The 18,759-nt window shown below is 38.7% G+C and overlaps 1 protein-coding gene across 1 annotated transcript; it reads left to right on the top strand.

Moving 5' to 3' along the window:
• The first annotated feature begins 1,477 nt into the window (after positions 1-1,477).
• Positions 1,478-18,223, top strand: LOC109406743 (uncharacterized). Its single transcript, XM_029877174.2, has 6 exons — positions 1,478-1,635; positions 1,695-1,911; positions 11,715-11,828; positions 13,237-13,353; positions 14,078-14,568; positions 17,855-18,223. Exons 3-6 carry the CDS (start codon positions 11,727-11,729, stop codon positions 18,099-18,101), a joined length of 957 nt encoding a protein of 318 aa, XP_029733034.1. The 5' UTR covers positions 1,478-1,635; positions 1,695-1,911; positions 11,715-11,726; the 3' UTR covers positions 18,102-18,223.
• Positions 18,224-18,759: the final 536 nt, after the last annotated feature.

Here is an 18,759-nt window from a genome sequence, read left to right as displayed (position 1 = left end):
ATTTTCCTCTATATGGGTAAAAATTTCAATCCGGTATAACTTAATTCGCCGTGAGAAAATATTACATTTTATAACGTCGTATTAAGTATCAATATATTGTTGATAAACGTTAAAAAAAATTATTCAATTCGGTTCACTGGTTTCCGAGATATGACAGTTCAAAAATTAGTTGTCCAAATAATAATATTTTACCCCAACGGTTCTTACTCCGCAAAAAATTAATCAATCGAGCCCAAATTTGTACCAATGATGCACATATAATAGATTGACAAACAGTCAAAATTTTAGATTTTTTGATGCAGTCTATGAAAAGTTACAGCAAGTTGAATTTTTTTGGGAGAGAAAAAAAGTTGCCTATCCCAAACATTTTGGCCATCCCCTGTATGTACAGGTCGAATTCGAATATCCGGAGTCGGGTTCCTGAAGCTTCCCGAACATATATCTGGAGAACGGAATGCTCTATGAAGCTGAAATTCGGTAATTTTATCAGGCCAACCTTGATTAGTAATCAGTCAAAATTTCAACTTTGTAGAGCAGTTAGTTCCTCAAATATCCCTTTCGTGACGGAGCGCAAAAAATGAAATCTCCATACAAATCGCTCAACTTTGGCTCTCCAGAACTCTTAGATTTCCCGAAAAAGTAATTATTATTTTTACTCATTTGAAAGAACTACTGTTTATCTTTTGATTTCTAGCGTTGACAACGTAGATAAATCGGATATAAATTATATGCGACAGATAAAACTTTTTCATGTTTTACCGTTTTTGCCCACTTTTTGTTTACCTTGTTGTGGTAAATTTTACAGGCAACGTAAACAAAAGTTTATTTCACACATACAAGTATAAGTAATGGCTGAATTAGTGGAACAATTTACATCATATAAAACTAAGTCTAAACAGATGAAACAAATATGCAAAACTGTTACCGCTCAACAGCACAATTTTGTTGGTTCGTCACGAAAGGGATGTATCAAGTTCATCTTGAATGTTTTTGTTATACAACATAGTGTCCAAAACCCGTTGGTAGAATGTGAAAACCCAATTGTCGTTCAAAAGGAACAATGGTCACATAAAAGTTTGCTTTGACATTTGGATATTTCAGATATAAACAGGATTCATCCCAGCCGGGATTGTTGGGATTTCCCAAGATTCGGGAAATCCCGAAATCACTCACTAACGGAATTCCTTGTTCCGGGACGTCTCAGGATGGACATCTATCCATAACATAGAAACAACATACAAATGCATTGCAAAACCGATTGCATTCCTATTACATCCCCCGTGCAAAAAAATAAATCGGGTGTATTGCATTTCTTATTAATTTTGCACCTTGAAGCGATCTACCTTTTTAACATTTCGAATACGAATCCTTATTAGTGCTTTCCCGCATATCCAGCATTCATTTCTGAAGGGCTCTGCTGGAAGGACTATATGACGAAATATACCATATGCGCAAAGCTTTTCCACCCTATTAGTGAAAGCTTCCCATATTAAAACATAGCATTTGCGCGGTACAACCCCTAAACTTCACACCAGTTCTGGTGGAGGAAGTCATACTCTTCAGTACCTATAGTGTGTAGTTTGATTTGGGGTTGATTTTTCCTCCGGCCCGGTGGTGTTTGAGTCATTATTCCCAGTAAGGCATTGCCAATTTTGAGTTTTTAATCAGTTTATATTAAACGCAATGTTTTACAGAAGGTAATTTTGGTGAGAATGTCGCACAAATGAACGGATCTATTCAACGAATCCTGAGTGATGCAATGTGTGAAAAATTCAGTCCCAATATTTTTTCCTTGCGACACACCATCATAGTGTGTTAATTTAAACTGTGTTGTAAAGTGAAAATCAGGCAGTAATCATTCCATATTTGAGGCCAATCAAATATTACGTGGAAACCCCAATTGAATAAAAAGTAAGTATATTTTACTGTGATTGAAAAAAATCTTCCAAAAAGCACTATGTCGGGCTTTTCATATGTATCAATGAACACAGATGCCAGAGCTGAAGGACTACAGCAGTAAATTTTCATGTAAAAAATCGGGTTCAAGGCGAAAATTATCGCGTGATAAGTGGCAAGTGAGCGAAAAATAATTATCCAAGTAACCGCTGACCGTCATCATGACTAAGAATGCAGATGTCGTATTGTTGCACTCTCTGCAGACCACATATCCGCAGTCTGTGATTCATATTCATGCGTATAAAAGGATGTTGTCATTGCATGTTAGCCACGGCCTACTGAGAAGGGTTTGCCATATTAGAGCTTTAAATATAATTTTGCCAGCTTGCCTCTGGGCGCTAAAAGAATAAGAAGTTTTTTCGACCACTGTCCGCAGTGTTACACGTTTCTGGCTGTTCTTCGGCAGCAAAGGTGATTCAATCAAATCCTTGTACATAGTTTTTTGTTTCTATGGTGGATGTTAGTTTCCACTTTCAATTACTTACAGTTGGGTGCTCTCGCTCCGGTTTGTTAGCGGCAACGTGACAGTTTTTAACTCACAGAAAGCTTACGAATTCGACAAAAAAAAGTGTTCGTTTTGTTTCTAAGTTCAAAAATATTTTATTCAGTTTTTGTTTCAAAATACATGGCATACATATAATATGATACCATATACTATCGAAAACAGTCGCTACGAAAAAAAAATCAGCATATTGTGTTAGTTTTAAATGTGATGTCTAGATCAAAATACAGTGTCAAGACTTAGTTCAGTATAAGTTTGCGTTCTAAACCTAATATAAAAAGTGGTAATCCTATACATCGTTTGGCGATTCGTCCTATAGATTTAGGAGATTAGGTGGATTAGTCCTGGTTTTGTTTACAATGCCGATTTTATTTGCCATGCGCGTATTCCAACTGGAAACTGTAGTCTAAGGAAACAGGCATACTTTGTTTTGTGCTTTTGCTAAAGCGGAATATAAATTTGTATGGGTAGAGCTTTATTCATTGCCAGGCAAAACCGGGAACCTAGACAGCATTCAAGTTATTCACACCAGATCGCTCACATTGCAAATGTGAGAAAAGCGAAAATTGAGCACCAAACACGTTGCCAACTGCCAAATTACGGTTAGGATTAGGTATTGAAGTTGCATTGAAAACTTTCGGTGTGTGGAGCGGACCTGGTGTGATGGTTAGAACACTTGACTATCACGCCGAGGACCTGGGATCGAATCCCACTCCCGACAAACTTGCAAAATGTGAGTTCTTCCTTCGGAAGGGAAGTAAAGCGTGGGTCCCGAGATGAACTAGCCTAGGGCTAAAAATCTCGTTAATACAGATAAAAAAAAAAAAAAAAAAAAAAAAAAAAAAAAAAAAAAAAAAAAAAAAAAACTTTCGGTGAGGTGAAAAGATCGCAATAGTAACAAAACTAAAAAAAAACTTGATGATGAGTATGGTGTATGCGTGAAGTTTTCTTGACCGCAGGACGGAGCTTAGAAGAAACGTCAAATAAAATAAAATAACAATTATCTAGATATTTCTGGAAAATCCGTGAAGGACCTCCTAAAGAAATCCTTCACATGAACGCTTTAATGAATTAACAAGATTTTACAGAAGCTTAGCTAGAGAATTCCTTACAGGGATCTATTTAACAATTGGGCGAATATTAATTATTTCATCAATATACAAGATTCTAATGCAAGAATTACTCCAGCAATTTTGCAGGAATTTTTCACAAAACTTACTAAGAAATATCTTAAATCTTCATAAAAATAATAAACTGAAAAAAATTACAAAGATTTTCGGCAAATCCATTGAAAACATTTTTTGAAAAATCTCTGGATAAAAAAAATACCAAAAAAATCTCTGGGAAATCCGTGCAATACGTCGCCAGAGAAGCCAACATTTACTTCTATTGATATACATACTTATATTACCGGTCAGACTTAGGCCTGAGTGTCCTCTGCTGTACGTAGGAGTCGTCTTAATTCTACTCGGTCCATGGCTGTGTGTCTCTAGTTCCGCACTCTGCGAAGGGTCCGCAAATCGTCCTCCATGATCGACCCACCTAGCTCGCTGCTCACCACGTCTTCTTTTACCGGTTGGATGACGCTCGAGAACTATTTTAGTCGGGTTGCTATCCGACATCCTGATGACGTTACCCGTGTGGACGATGGTTGGTTCTTTCAGCAGCTCGTGGTTCATTCGCCTTCTCCAAGTCTCGTCTTCCATCTGCACTCCGCCGTAGATGATACGCAAAACCTTCCGTTCGAAAACTCCAAGGGAGCGTTGGTCCTCTGTACATAGAGTCCATGCCCATAGAGGATCTAATCAACGTTTTGTAGATACAGTATCGGACAATAAAAATGCACCAAAGTCGTTTTCCCATACAAACTAGTCAACTTTAGATTGCCATATCTCAGTTATTTCTCAACCGATTGTTTTCATTTTTCTGTGACGAACTACAAAACATTTCAATTTCAAAAACTATTGGAAAAGTTCGGTGATAGCTATTGTTGCAATAGTTACAGACGGTTGTATTTTGACAATAAAAATGCACCAAGACAAAAAATCGTATATCTAAAAATGCTGAAGTCAAATCATGTTGGTCTCTTCAGCAAATTTATTCGTCATCACACGAGAAACATATGTATTTGCCGAAGACACCGTAATGGTATGACGTAATTATTTTTTGCTATTAAATTTCATGTCTTGGTGCATTTTTATTGTCAAAATTCAACCTATCTGTAACTTTTGTATCAATAGCTATCACCGAACTTTTCCAATAGTTTTTAAAAATTGAAATGTTTTGTAGTTCGTCACAGAAAAATGAAAACAAGCTTCTTCCTCCGGTAGACTGATTTCTGCCTGTTCCGCGCCTGCCAATAACGTGCCTAATTCACCCTCGTACGGTGTTGCAACATTCTCGCCCATGCTGCATTCTTCTCGTTTTTTCAACTGTTCACATTTGCCGTCGCACCAGTCGTTTCTGTGATTCGGAGTCGCGAAGCCTAGTGCTGCAGCCGAGGATCGGCCTATGACGGATCGGATGTCCATCCATCTTCAAGTATAACTGTGCCGTTGGTAGGGCCACTGCTAACTGCTGCGCGTAATCTTGAGCCACTTCTACGTTACGAAGCTGCTCGATGTTGAGCCGTGGCGTTCGACTTCGACGCGTGGTAATAATTGTCGAAAGTTTTGAGCACATGCATACAGCGACTAAGTAGTGATCCGAATCTATATTCGCACTGTGGTATGTGCGGACATTGGTTATATCCGAGACGAATTTACCGTCGATTAGAACGTGGTCGATTTGGTTTTCTGTTTGATGGTCGGGTGATCTCCAGATGGCTTTATGGATATCTTTGCGAGGCAAGAAGGTGCTTCGGACTATCATACCACGGGAGGCTGTAAAGTTTACGCATCTCTGGCCGTTATCATTCGATGCGGCGTGCAGGCTGGTTCGCCTGATTACCGGCCTATAATTTCCTCCCTTCCTACCCGCGCGTTTATGTCGGTGACAACGATTTTCACGTCACGCGGCGAGCAACCATGGTATGTTGTCTCTAACTGCGCGTAGAACGCTTTTTTCTCGTCATCAGGTCTCCTTTCGTGTGGACAGTGCACGTTGATGATGCAGTTGAAGAAACGGCTTAACTCTCAACATGCAGATCTTTGCGTTGATCGGCTGCCATCCGATCACACGTTGCCGCATCTTGGCCATAACTATAAATCCTGTTCCCAGTTAATTGGTGGTGTCACAGCTTTGGTAGAAGGTAGCCGATCGATGCATGCTTTTCCACACTTTCGCGGTGTGTCTGGTGGACAACATTATTTTAAAAAATCGGTATCGCTAAAATACCCACCAAACGAAAGCTAAGGGTCCCACCTTTCTTTTGAGACATAAATGAGAAAGTTCTATCGGCGGGTCTAGAACATTTTTTTTGAAATAGTGTGATATTTTTTGTATTTTCTCAAAGTACTAAGCAGTCTTGCGAATAATCGCGACCATCGCGAGACAATCACTTAAACCGCTTTCTGGAGTCACCCTTCCCAAGGTGATACGAACCAGCTAGCATGTCACGACTGGAATGACAAACATGTTGTGGTTACCACCCTTCACAGCTTTGCAGCGATAGCAGTTGCTGAGTATGCTTCAGGCGGGTTGCGAGAGAATCAATCTCTCTGAGCAACGATGCATAACGGGCGAAGTGAAAGCGTTTGCCATAGCCAGGGCGAACTGCGTGGTGCGCTCAATGTGTGCGTTTAAACTGAGCTATGCAAAACGAATAGGATTTATGACGTAGTACCGTGCTTGTGATAATACACATGCATAGTTTTACATGCTGTTGCGCGTGCATCTGCTTGAGGCGACGGAGAGAGTCATGACACTCACATGAGCCGTATCCAAGTCAGGATGATTGTAGCAAAACAAGGGTGACCGGGTGACTTTGATGGGAATCTGTCTTATCAATAGAGGTAATAAACTATAGAGGAAGAATGTCGCTGGCGTCGCTGCCGGAACATCTTTTGCTGGCGGGGATAGGCAGGGATATAAATGTCAAAGCGAAAAACTATGCAGTTTGACAGGTAGATACCCGGGATGTTTGCGAAAGAGAACAAAGGGAACAGCAGCGACATTCGTCCTCTATAGTTTTTTAACTCTATTGTCTTATCTGGTGTTTGCGACTGTAGAGAGAGCGAATCAGAAACCGCAGAGACAGGGTGATACAAGTTTGGTGTTTATCAGCTTTTTTGTGACTTGTACGCTGATGCTTCGCGATACTGGTACTAAGTAATAACGAAAAACAGTTTGTCCATTGCCAACATGGCTTTCCGACGGAAGATTTTTTATATGATGTTTATTACATTTCCCCTCAAAAGCATAATAGTCCCATGTGAATAAAAAATCCAGTGAACAGTAGTAAGTTTCGTGGTTATGGGCAGTAATGCTTAAAAAAATGTAAAAGTTTCAAGCAGGTGGAGATGATGAGATCAAATTTCAATAATAAATAATAAATAATAAATTATTTACATGTATACCGCGTCATGCTCTAATACTCGTAATTATTATTATATCACCGGGTTCCTTCTTATAGCGTGCATTTGACAAAATTTAAATAATTTAAATTTAACGGATTTTATTACTTTCTCTATTGAGCAATGCACGATATAAGCACAGACAAACAGACGTAACACTCTTCGATAGGGCTTGGCACATGCATTTAACGATGAATTCAAATTTCGTTTGATTTCCGCGATCCTTTCACCAGAGGTGCTAATGTTTGATCGCTCTGATGTTTGCGAGTGTACACGTCGCTGAATGATATAAACGAAACTTACAGGTAGGTAATTCTCGCTGAGACCGGTCCACTATTTACACCTTGTCTTCAAAAATGTTTGGTTGATTATTGGTGGCGATTTTCTGAAAGTCCTCGCTAAAAAAGTAAGAAAAATGCAATTGGTTACTCAAATTGGTGGACCCCCCGTTAGTTAGAGCCACAACAATTTTTGCAGACCCCTCGATTTTAGTCAAATGGTGGCTCATTTAAACCGTTATAACTCGAAAGTTTCTCCAAGAAACACCTCAAAACATATTGTTGTTGACAATAGGAAAGATAGAGCTACTTTTTAGAATAATAAAAAGTTGGGTCGGCTATATTGATTTTGGCCGCCATCTTGGATTTTTATACCAAAACGTTTTTTTCACCATGATGGCAACCATCGATTTTCAAAATTTTTGCATCAATTGAAAGCTGAGACATTTATACATAACATATCAAAAAAATAGAGATGTCTTTTTCTTCTTTCAAAAGTTATCTGCCGTTTTGTAAACCATGCCACTTTTGCGCACTGGGCAGTATTTCGCAGTGTTTACAAACTCGAATTTAAAATCTGAACCCTTTAATGGAAAGCTGAAGGTTTAAGCTTTTCAAAACACTAAAAAAGTTATAAAAACAATGCCAGTAACACAGTAACACCCAATGAGTAACACCCAAAAACGAAAACGAACCTCCGATTTGTCCAAATTTTGTGACATGCAGGCGTAAACTCGGATGCTTTTGCATGTCGTTGCCGGCGCGCATGGAAATGTATGGAGAAAACTTGGCTTAATTTACAAAACTGCAGATAACTTAGGTAAAAAAAGACATTTCTAATTTTTTGATATGTTATGTATAAATGTCTCAGCTTTCAATTGATGCAAAAAATTTGAAAATCGGTGGTTGCCATCATGGTGAAAAAAATGTTTTGGTATAACAATCCAAGATGGCGGCCAAAATAAATATGGCCGACCCAACTTTTTATTATTGTAAAAGTAGCTCTATCTTTCCTCTTGTCAACAACAATTCGTTTTGAGGTGTTTTTTTGAAGAAACTTTTGAGTTATAACGGTTTAAATGAGCCACCATTTGACTAAAATCGAGGGGTCTGCAAAAATTGCTGTGGCTCTAACTAACGGGGGGTCCACCAATTTAAGTAACCAAATGCATTTTTCTTACTTTTTGAGCGAGGACTTTCAGAAAATCGCCACCAACCACCCACCAAACAGTTTTGAAGACAAGGTGTAAATAGTGGGCCGGTCTCAGCGAGAATTACCCAGGTGATATGTATAGTAGTGTGCATGTTAGGCAAACGTGGAATCGCAATCCATCATGGCCGACAGTGTCTCACGCGGTTCTACCAATAGGTGGTAGAAAAAGATGGCGAAATAAATTATTGAATTTTCTCTAAGAGTTACGTCTTCTTGTCTGTGATATAAGGGAATGGTTGTGTGTTCCAAATACCATGAATTGGCTAAAACTGCAAACTGAACATGTTATTGATACTTTTACTTTATAAACAAGTTCTACACATCTCTCGGCAACGTTTAACACACAAGTCTTTTTAATCATGCACCAATGTATGCGGGTCATCACACGATATTAGGACCAATCCTATATTTAATCGTTTTGTTAAGCATGGCTTAAATATTTAGAATTCCACTGATTATATTTCGTAACGAAAAAAAAAAATTAAATGCGAAGATAAACCGTTTGAAAAATCAAGAAATATTGTCAATTTATCTGACAGAGCTATTTTAAGTGTAAAACATTCTTAAGGTTACGATGTTAGGGCATGCTAAGATACTACAATTAATTACAAGACGACATATACTTTCCAAATATTTTGTGGAATCAAATCTTTGAAACGCGTGTATTTCTTATGGTGCAGGTGGGTCACGACCCATAATTTGAGGAACGCGGGCCTCTAATAATTGCTTGAGCTTGAGCTTGATTGACCGCCCGCAGTTGCTACTCCAGTGTCGCCAGATCAGCTACACTCACACAAGGAACCAATGAGATAGCTGCTTGGGACTAACAGGCATCTTCAGTGTGTGAGCGTTGGTTGTCTTGTATTTTTAGGCGACAATGGCGCCTGCTGCGTCAGGTAGCAGGTCAATGGGGAAGGGGAGGGAAGTGATGATTGCAATCGCTTGCCCACATCAGGCCGTTGAATCCTCTGCGCCTGCACAAGGTCATGCGGATGTTGGTGTGTTGGTGGGAAATGTTTATTTTTGGCACAAGGATCATGCATTGGTGCAAGGGTGCCAGGCATAAAGCGATAGATTGTGTGAAGATTACTGTGAAGCGGCACAGTACGCTTGGTTGCACAACTTGTAGGCGTTATATGATAGAGATTGACACTGTGCTGTGATGGAAGTTGGAAGGAAGGGAAACGGCTTTATTCAATCCGTTTCTGGTTCTAGAGATCGCTACGAACATACGAATATACATGAGATGTATATGTAGGAGAGAGAGAGTGAGAGAGAAAGTAGATAGAAAGATACAAAGTAGGAGAAAAGGGACGAGCCAGGGATTGAGCCCAGGACCTTCTGCATATGAATCAGAAGCGGTAGCCACTAGACCACCAAGCTCGTGGGTGCAGGTCACGACCCATAATTTGAGAAAGGCGGGCCTCTAATATTGGAGCAAAACTAAAATAAAAATTGCGTTGTTTCGTTTAGTTTATTGGTGAGATAAGTACTTTTTAATAATATTCTAATTGTAATCCGAGATTCTTGGTTCTCAAGGCCGTCATGGCGATTGTTCATCATTGAAAAATCTAAAGAGGTTTTCTCGTCCAAAACTTATATTTTTGTATTAAAAATGTATTCACTGTATTACTGCAGGAGAATGGAGTACAGTGATTACATTTTCAATGCAAACATTAAATCTCCCTTTAGCATCTTCAGCAGAACTATTGCAACGAGCACTATCTTTTTTGAATCATCGGTAGTAATGCTAAAGGTCTGGCGCGTTTGCCCTTTAATTAAGAAGAAACTGTAGTTCTTGCAGCACTACATATTTCATAATAACAATTACGCGTACAAGACTCAAATCATATTTATACTTAAAGAGAGTAATTCTAAAGGGTATGATCTCTTCGTTGAACGAATATACTTCAAATGAGTAATTGCGATACATTATCGTGGGATAATACCAACCAATGTTGTTCAATAATATCAATAACCTGCAAATACAAATAAAAACAAGTTGGGACTTTTCTAATTTATTGTGTCTATTATTTGTATGCTCAGCCACAAATATCTATATCTGTGAATATCAACTACCTTCGATGATATTAATGGTTGCAGAAAAGGCTTCTTCAAACACAACACGCACACCTTAGTACGGTTTTCATCGTGACTTTATGATTTCATGTCGTAGTTGTTTCTCTAAAAGTGTGGAACAAAGCTATGTTGAAATTTAATTTCTGCTATTTTTTATGATTCAATACCTAATTCTATACTACACAGCAATCCCTAAAATTAGCGGAAAATGTTAAATTCTTTTACAAGTACATACTAGAAAGGGGCACAAAATGAACGTATACCGGCTTTTATCCGAGCTACTTTGTTGATCGTTCTATTTTTATTGACATCCAAGTCATGGCCTACTACGACTGTTAAACTTTTCGAACATTTGGCACTATCGATAAAAACGAGGAGAATGGCAGTCGAAATTACTTCTTCTGCGTGTCAATAAGGAGAAATGGTTAACACACATGCCTAAATACTGGTAAAATTCTATTCCCATAAATATTTTTTACACTTGTCTGGGCAACAATTTGTATGGAAAATTTTGAATATGTTTTTACCCGTTCACTCTATGCATATGATACGTTACTAATAAGCGACCTCATATGAGCACCTAATGGACACCTTATGCACTCAAGGTTAAAAGGAAGAAAATGCAAGTCTTATAGTAATCAATTAAAAAAAAAATTATTGTTCTAGGACCGCCGATAGAACTTTCTTGTTTTAGTCTCAAATGAAATGGGGGACCTTCAGCTTTCGTTTGGTGGGTGTTTTAGGGATACCGATTTTTTTTAAATAATTTTATTCTACCAGACACACTGTGCTTTCTGTCCAGTCCAACAAAGTTCCTGCAACGCTACGATGTTGAAGTTGCGAGGATGCAGTTCGTCGTAGATTATCCTGTCACATCATTATGACCTTATGAATTCGTTGAGAAGTTCGACTGAGTGAAGAAATCTAGTTCACATCCTTTAGCATGATCTTGTTAAATATTCGTGCGTTCTCGTTTGGGCTACAAGGGCTATGCCATAGTTTCTTAAACAGGATCATAAAACAAAGTTTGAGAAGCTATGGTGTAACCTAGTTAGTTTTTTACGACGTGGAAATAGTTATACCAAATTGAAAATCTTGCTGAAATTATTCACTATGCGTAACTTACAGTTCACTTCGTCTAATCGTTTGAATTATTTTCCTTTTTCTTTCAGATCGCTGACAAGATGGAGATTATTTCAGAAGGTAAAAATTTCGTTCTGGTTAAAGAAGAAGACCTACATGAAGTACTCAAAGTACTGGAAAAATACTTTCCGTATGCTATCAAGGTACGTTCAACTGCCCGAGATTTTCCGCTTACTTTTAATCATTTTACATAAACATTTTTGATGTTGCTTATAATCAACCAATTGCAGTTTTACGTAAATGGAATTCGTTTTTCAAAATTGAGAAGAGTTGTTTCAAAACAGAGTACAATAAATATGAAATTGTCATTTAATTGATGTGATAAATTTTGGGCTATCCATCTGAGCTCACCAGCACCAAAGACTAATATGTGATCATCACCGATCTTTTCTATTTCTGGATTGTAAATTCTTCCAGGATAATTATACTACGCAGGTTTCAACCGTTTACATTTCTTATTTTTGTTTAATCTGTCTATATGTTTTTTATGAACAGTCTTTTAGGGGGTATTCCATAAACCACGTGGTCATTTTTCTGGAGGTTTCGAAAGCCCTCCACCCGCGTGGTGTTTTGTTCATACAAAAAAAAAATAATGTGTGGACCACGGTCTTTGCTCTAAACCAACCCCCCCCCCCCCCCTCCCCCTACAATGACCACGTGGTTTATGGACGGCCCCTTAGCATGGGGGTTTTCACTTATTCGTTTGAAATGAAAATTATTATTCAGTTCAATAGTTTGTAAATTTTTACTCTCCCCTATCTCGGTAGTCTTGTCTCCTAAGGGTGGAGAACTATCCTGAAATGTAATCATAACTCATTGATCTAATAATATGTTAATTTGAACATCGTGTTTCGGTAACGGTAACCCATCTGTCAAGTAATATTCAAACACCAATCTGTAACTGTCAACAGTGAGAAAAAGTTATAGTTATGATTTACCAAAATCATTAAACTTGGTGCAGCTGTTCTGGAGGAACTGACAGGTTGATTACATCAAATAATATAGAGTTGATTGGAAATCGGGACATTTGGCTCAAAACCATTGGGCGTTAGTTCGTTTGGTATACGGTTATTGACATTTGACATAATCCCAAAGCACCTTTCAGTTAGTGTCAAATTTCCATAATGCCATATAACAATATTGCAAATGACACAAACTCAGCGTATGTGCGGTTTATTAGTTATTCGTGCCGAAAAATTTAGTTTTTAAAAGTTAGTAAAATTTCGTGGAATATTAGTTATGTATTCGTTGTTATTTCTTACGGCGCAGTATCATAATGTCCGAGGCCATAAAGTCCCAGGACTTCATGGCGCATTTTTTCGGGGCATAACGTCCGAACTTGCAGATACGCCACGAAGTCCAAGGAAAGAAGGCACATAGGATATAATGACGCATCCAAACTTTTGGATGCTATTTCGCAAAAAAACGCGACTTAATGTCCGGGATTGTATGGCCTCGGACGTTGTGATCCGGCCACATTTCTTACGTTCAAAGTCTAAAAGTTATGGTGCACATTCTTAGGTATCCTAACCGATCACTGCTTGCTTTCAGTTCCATCAAACTATAAGGACGTACCTGAATGATAAGATTTGGCAGTTTCATTTTTACATCTCTAAAACATGGCCTGAAGATCCAATCTGTTTGCATTTTCCGGGATGCACCTATACCGTAAGTAGATGGGGTTATCTATAGTGTCTCTAGTGTTCAAAACCATGGAAGCATAAAGCGTTGGGAAGTTCTATGATTGTGGACGCTATCAGTGTGTATTGTTGTCGCATAAATTTAGTAATTTAAAATTTGGCTGTTAGTAATATTATAATCTAAATCAAAAGTTTTCACAAAAGATCAGAACGCAAAATTGGTACTCGTTATTTTTACGTTTTCTTTTTCTCTTATTGATCGGATTTCATGAAATTTGTGGGTCTCGAATAACACCTTCAATGGCATAAAAGAGTATGTTTTTGCCAGATGCCCTGTAGATCTTGAAACCCTCAACTTAGAGTTAAGTACCGTAACATCACCTAATTCCAATAATTTTTTTTTTGGTTTGTCATTCCGTTTACCCCATTTGTTTCGCATGGTGTGAACGAAATTAGGAACCGAAAAAAAAGATTGGAATTAGGTGATGTCAAGGTAAAACGGTTTGTTTTCTATCGCTGGATATACTAACAAAGTCTTCATACTTTCTAATCGTGTGATCATGTCTCGGTAATACATAACTGAACTAAATTTCATGTAACTATAAAATTGTTTGCTAATATACATCTAATGCTACTGATTACCAGTTCTTATAATGCGATTCTGGTCGTCATCTATATGACAACAATACAACATTATGCAGTTTTGTTTAACTAACGTAGTTTCGAATGCTAACATTATCGTTTCTCCGTAGCCATATAATAAAATCTATGAAAGTGTTGGTATATTTTGTCCGCCAGATCAGCTTGACAAAATGTCAATGATAGAACGGGAGGATATTCTTTTCAACTGGACTGAACCGATTTATATGAACTTCACTCATGTCGGCATAATGAACAAAATGGATAGCATCTTCCGCACAAAGGTCAACGGACAGTTGGTCGGCCGCATCTACGGGGACATTTACGTTCATGAGTGCCCATCGGAGCTGGAGCTCGAGTTGGAACCATTGCCGAACAACGAAGCCACCATTCAGCACCTGAAACTGGCAAATGTCAAGGACATCCACGATTTGTATCCGGCGCGAGATATCGAAAGTGCGGAACTGTTCGAGAAGTTGATGGATCAGCTGCCCGGATTTGGGGTTTTCAGTAAATCCAACGATGAACTGGCCGCGTGGAGCTTGCAGTCGTACTATGGCGGGATGTTTTCAATGCAAACCAAGCCAGAGTTCAGGCGAAAAGGGTAAGTACTCGATTTTGTAAAAATGCTCTTTTTTTTTTGTTTTTATATATGTGTATTTTAACATAACGCTAATTCTACACTTAAAAAAATTTGCTCTTAGGTACATAAACTTTTTAAGCTAGAATTGGAAAGTCCTTACAATCGACACACAATCCTTAATATGGAATTAATTATTACTTAGAATTTGTGCTTAGATGCTGCCTTGCTTATGTTCTGAGGATGTTTCAGTTGACCGGCGTGTGGATGGTTCTCAATAAGTATTCCTCCAACATCAGTCACTCCCCAGGTAACCAATAAGCAGTTAAAATGGGATTAATTCAGCACTATATGCGCCTTTACATCAAGTCATTAAAAGCTAATCGGCCGTATATGTGCCATAAGTGCTACTTAAATGCAGGTTTTGGCCCAATATACGGCTGATTAAATGCTTAAATTTCCCCCAGATTGTCAAAAACAAAATATTTTCCCCTGTCCATTTCACGGCTTAACTTTCTCTTCTATTTTGATCCTCACTCTCCGTGCAACTTTTGAGGCTGGGGGTACGTTTTAAAATGCTGTTGTTGTTTTTTGCTGACTTCGGCGCAATTGAGATTTGATCCCTCGAACCTCAGGTTGACGATGGTGCTGAACCGCGCTACGATGTAATGGCTAGTTTCCACTTCGTATGTACTAGCGTTAGCTTTAGCGTTAGCGTTAGCGTTAGCGTAGTTACGGTATACTTCGTAGATTGGATACTAACAACATTTATGTACCTTTTGCTAATCTTGCTCGGACTGCTTTTCGGAACAAAGCCGGGGAGGTAACTTTGCTCCGATCTTATGCAGGAATACCAAAAGCACAAATGTCATTATTCCCGGCCACGCCCATCTTTACCGTAACTTGGGATAGGGGAAGGAAGTGTTGATGTAGCACTTATTTAAGAGGCCTCCGACTCAGTGACACTCCCATAAGTACTACGGAGTGGGTGGTTGGGAGATGTATTATGTAGGTCAAGGATTCGCCTGAAAAGCTGGCGATGGACCCACGGCAGTCGAACTGATATCATACGGCAGTAAGCAGGTCAAATGCGGATATTAAACAGAAATACGGCTTATTCAAATGCTTATTTGTTACCTGGGTCCTAACATTGGTCATGTCCCAGCTCCATCGTGCCCTCTGCGCTGCACAACTTATTCTGACAACCGAAGCATTTTGCAGAGTTGCTATCCGGCATTCTAGCAACATACCCTACTCGCCGTATTCTTCCTATCCTGACTATCAACTAGTACAGGATGCAGGCAAGTGGCCAATTTTTCGGAGTCCGTCTTAATGAGTTTAGCTGCGATACCTAAACATTGAACTTCAGTGGCGTTTTTTCTCTCTCGAAAGAGGCAGATCTGTTGTTATCGCTTCTTTTTGCGCTTCTATTTTACGATGGACTTGTTGGTGTAGTGGCTACCGCTTCTGATTCGTATGCAGAAGGTCCTGGGGGTTCAATCCCTGGCCTGTTCCTTTCCTCCTACTTTGTATCTTTATAATATACACGGAAAATAGTGTACAACTTTTGATTGCATGCATCAAAATGGCTGATTTTTTAACCACTAACAGTATATTATGTGCAGATGATACCATAAAATTTTCAGAGGAATCGGTAAAGTATTGGCGGAGATATTTCCGTCGTAGGAAAATTAGACTTTGGGACTCTTGCGCAAACAAAGAATTAAAATAAAATTTATATTTTAAAGGTCTATTTCTAGGAACAGAAATACTAAACGGATTGCAATGATTTTTTTCTGTAAGTGTAATATGTATGTAGGAATATTGTTTGAAAATTTCATTTGATTTGGTCTACTCATTAAAAAGTTGTGGTCGTATATGTGTCCATAAATCACAATACGCAAACCGATTGAACTGTATTGAGACATTCAAAGTTGTCTAACTTCCAAAGTTTTCAGCCAAAATGGCTTAAAATTTAACTGTAAATATGTTATTATGATAGTTTAGGACTGTCAAATTTCATTTAGAAACGGAGCAATATTGACTGTTCTACAGTCAAAATAGTGCACACGGACCTTACAATTTTTATGAAGGACCTAAAATTCACTCTGAAGTGGTTTGTGTTTTGAATTTTAGAAAATTCAGCACTAAACCAATCTTGATGCAATTTTCACCACTTCATTGTTATTATGTTGTTAATTTATAGTCAAATTTTCAGATGTTTTGAAAAAGTAACAATAAAGTTATAGCCTAAACCATTTTCACAATGAGTGTAAAAGAATTCCAAAACCTCGCTCTCTCGTGTGGAAGATATCTCCGCCAATAATTTACCGAATCCGATGAAAATTTTACAGTAGGGTATTGGTTCCCTTATTCAGCAGGTGGATCCCATTTTCATCCTACGAAAAACAAAGGATTGCAGCGCTGTTTCTTATGTTTCTTGTTTTTATATTTTTTGTTAGAAGTGAGCATGCATGAAAACAAAAAGAACGGAATCAATCGGTGCCGTATTCGTTTGTTTTCGAATAGGATGAATATGGGAGCGTGAGATTACTGATGGCACACATACCCTATCATCTGCGCATTATTAGCTATTATTGGTGAAAAAATCAGCCAGTTTGATGCATGCAATCAAAAGTTATACGTGGCGCAATTTGATTCCGTTCACCCTTTATGTACTTTCTCTTCCCTCTCTACATATGCAACTCATGTACATTCATATGGCCGTTCATAGCCATCGCTAGAACCAGAAACGGGTTGAAAAAAAATCCGTTTCCCTAACTTCCAACTTTCACTGCCCAGTATCTATTAGATAACACCTACGAGTTATGGAATCATGCGAACTGTGCCGCACATCTTCAGAATAATAAAACACACAATTGTATCACCTTACGCCTGGCGTCCACGCACCAATGTGTGAACCCTCTGCCAACCATATCCTACCAGCCTTCCGACATCCGCATGAATTTGTGCAGACACAGAGGTATATTCGGTCTGATGAGAATACAAATGATTGCAATCATCACTTCCTTCCCCTTCCCCACATTGACCGGCAACCTGACGTGGCAGGTGCCATTGTCGCCAAAAATAGAAAATCACCAACGCCCACAGACTGAAGATGCCTGCTAATTCCCGGCAGAAATCTCATTGGTTCCTTGCGTGAGTGTAGCTGATCTGGCAATACAGGAGTAGCATCTACGGGCGGTCAATCAAGCTCAAGCTCAAACTTAAGAGCCCATGAGATAATATTTTATCTAAACTTCCACGCTGTTTGATTGTGAAAAGTACTAACAATCTTGCTTCGTTCTAGGTATGGCATTCAGTTGGCACAGGCGCTCACCAAACTTGTAATACAACGAGGGTACGTGCCGTTTGTTGTGATAAGACCGGAAAACGAAGCTTCTCGTGGTCTTTATACTAAGCTAGGATTCAGAAAAGCATTTGAAAGCGTTAGAGGAACTTTCAAGCCGTACATCTACAACGTGGAAGATGACAAGGAAAACGAGGAGAATCAAAACCAAGACTCCAACTGTGACAGGGAGAAAAAGAACTGTTGAAGCAAAGCAAGAAAATCCAATATCTATCTATCTTCTGCGCACGTATTTTTATAGCTAGCGTATTTCAAATGCAATCAATAAACAATTTGCTTGATTGAATCAGAACGATTTACCCTTCTTAACATCGCGGAGAGGTACATGATTTTTTGCATATGAGTTTGAAAGAACGCCTGTTGCTGATTCGTATACAGAAGGTCCTGGGTTCAATCCCTTGCTCATCAATTTTCCTTGCATTGATTTTTTCTCTTTGATTTCCTCTTTTTACACATATTATTCATTTATTTATGTCCATAGCCATCGCTAGAATTAGAAACGGGTCTAAAAGCCGTTACCCTTCCTTCCAGTTCCAACTTTACAGCATAGTACGGCCATTCGCTTGTTGCAACATGTTTACATTGCATTGTCCTTGCTGTAGATGAATGGATAGATGCTTAGCTAGATACCTATTTAAGAGAGTAATAAAGACCTCTGCCCACCTCATAGTCATAACACAGGAAGTTGGGTGATGGATGGATAAAGGTTATATAATACGTTTTGAGCATAGCTTAGGCACCAAAGTGTCAATCTCAAAACAAAAAAGATCCTTGTATTTTTGAGCTATACCGTGAGTTGCAATTGGAATTGAACAATTTCGTACCGAGAGTACTTGAATTCGTTT

The sequence above is a fragment of the Aedes albopictus genome, chromosome 3, assembly GCF_035046485.1.
Source record: "Aedes albopictus strain Foshan chromosome 3, AalbF5, whole genome shotgun sequence".
Classification (NCBI taxonomy): domain Eukaryota; kingdom Metazoa; phylum Arthropoda; class Insecta; order Diptera; family Culicidae; genus Aedes; species Aedes albopictus.
The sequence above is the reverse complement of the archived record's forward strand: the minus strand, read 5'-3'. Positions and strand labels throughout refer to the sequence as shown.

Excerpts from the sequence above, each read along its gene's own strand:
- LOC109406743 (XM_029877174.2), top strand. The coding sequence starts at position 11,727 with ATGGAGATTATTTCAGAAGGTAAAAATTTCGTTCTGGTTAAAGAAGAA. Across the intron at positions 11,829-13,236 it reads ACTTTCCGTATGCTATCAAG|TTCCATCAAACTATAAGGAC; the intron begins GTACGTTCAACT and ends GCTTGCTTTCAG. Across the intron at positions 13,354-14,077 it reads TTCCGGGATGCACCTATACC|CCATATAATAAAATCTATGA; the intron begins GTAAGTAGATGG and ends GTTTCTCCGTAG.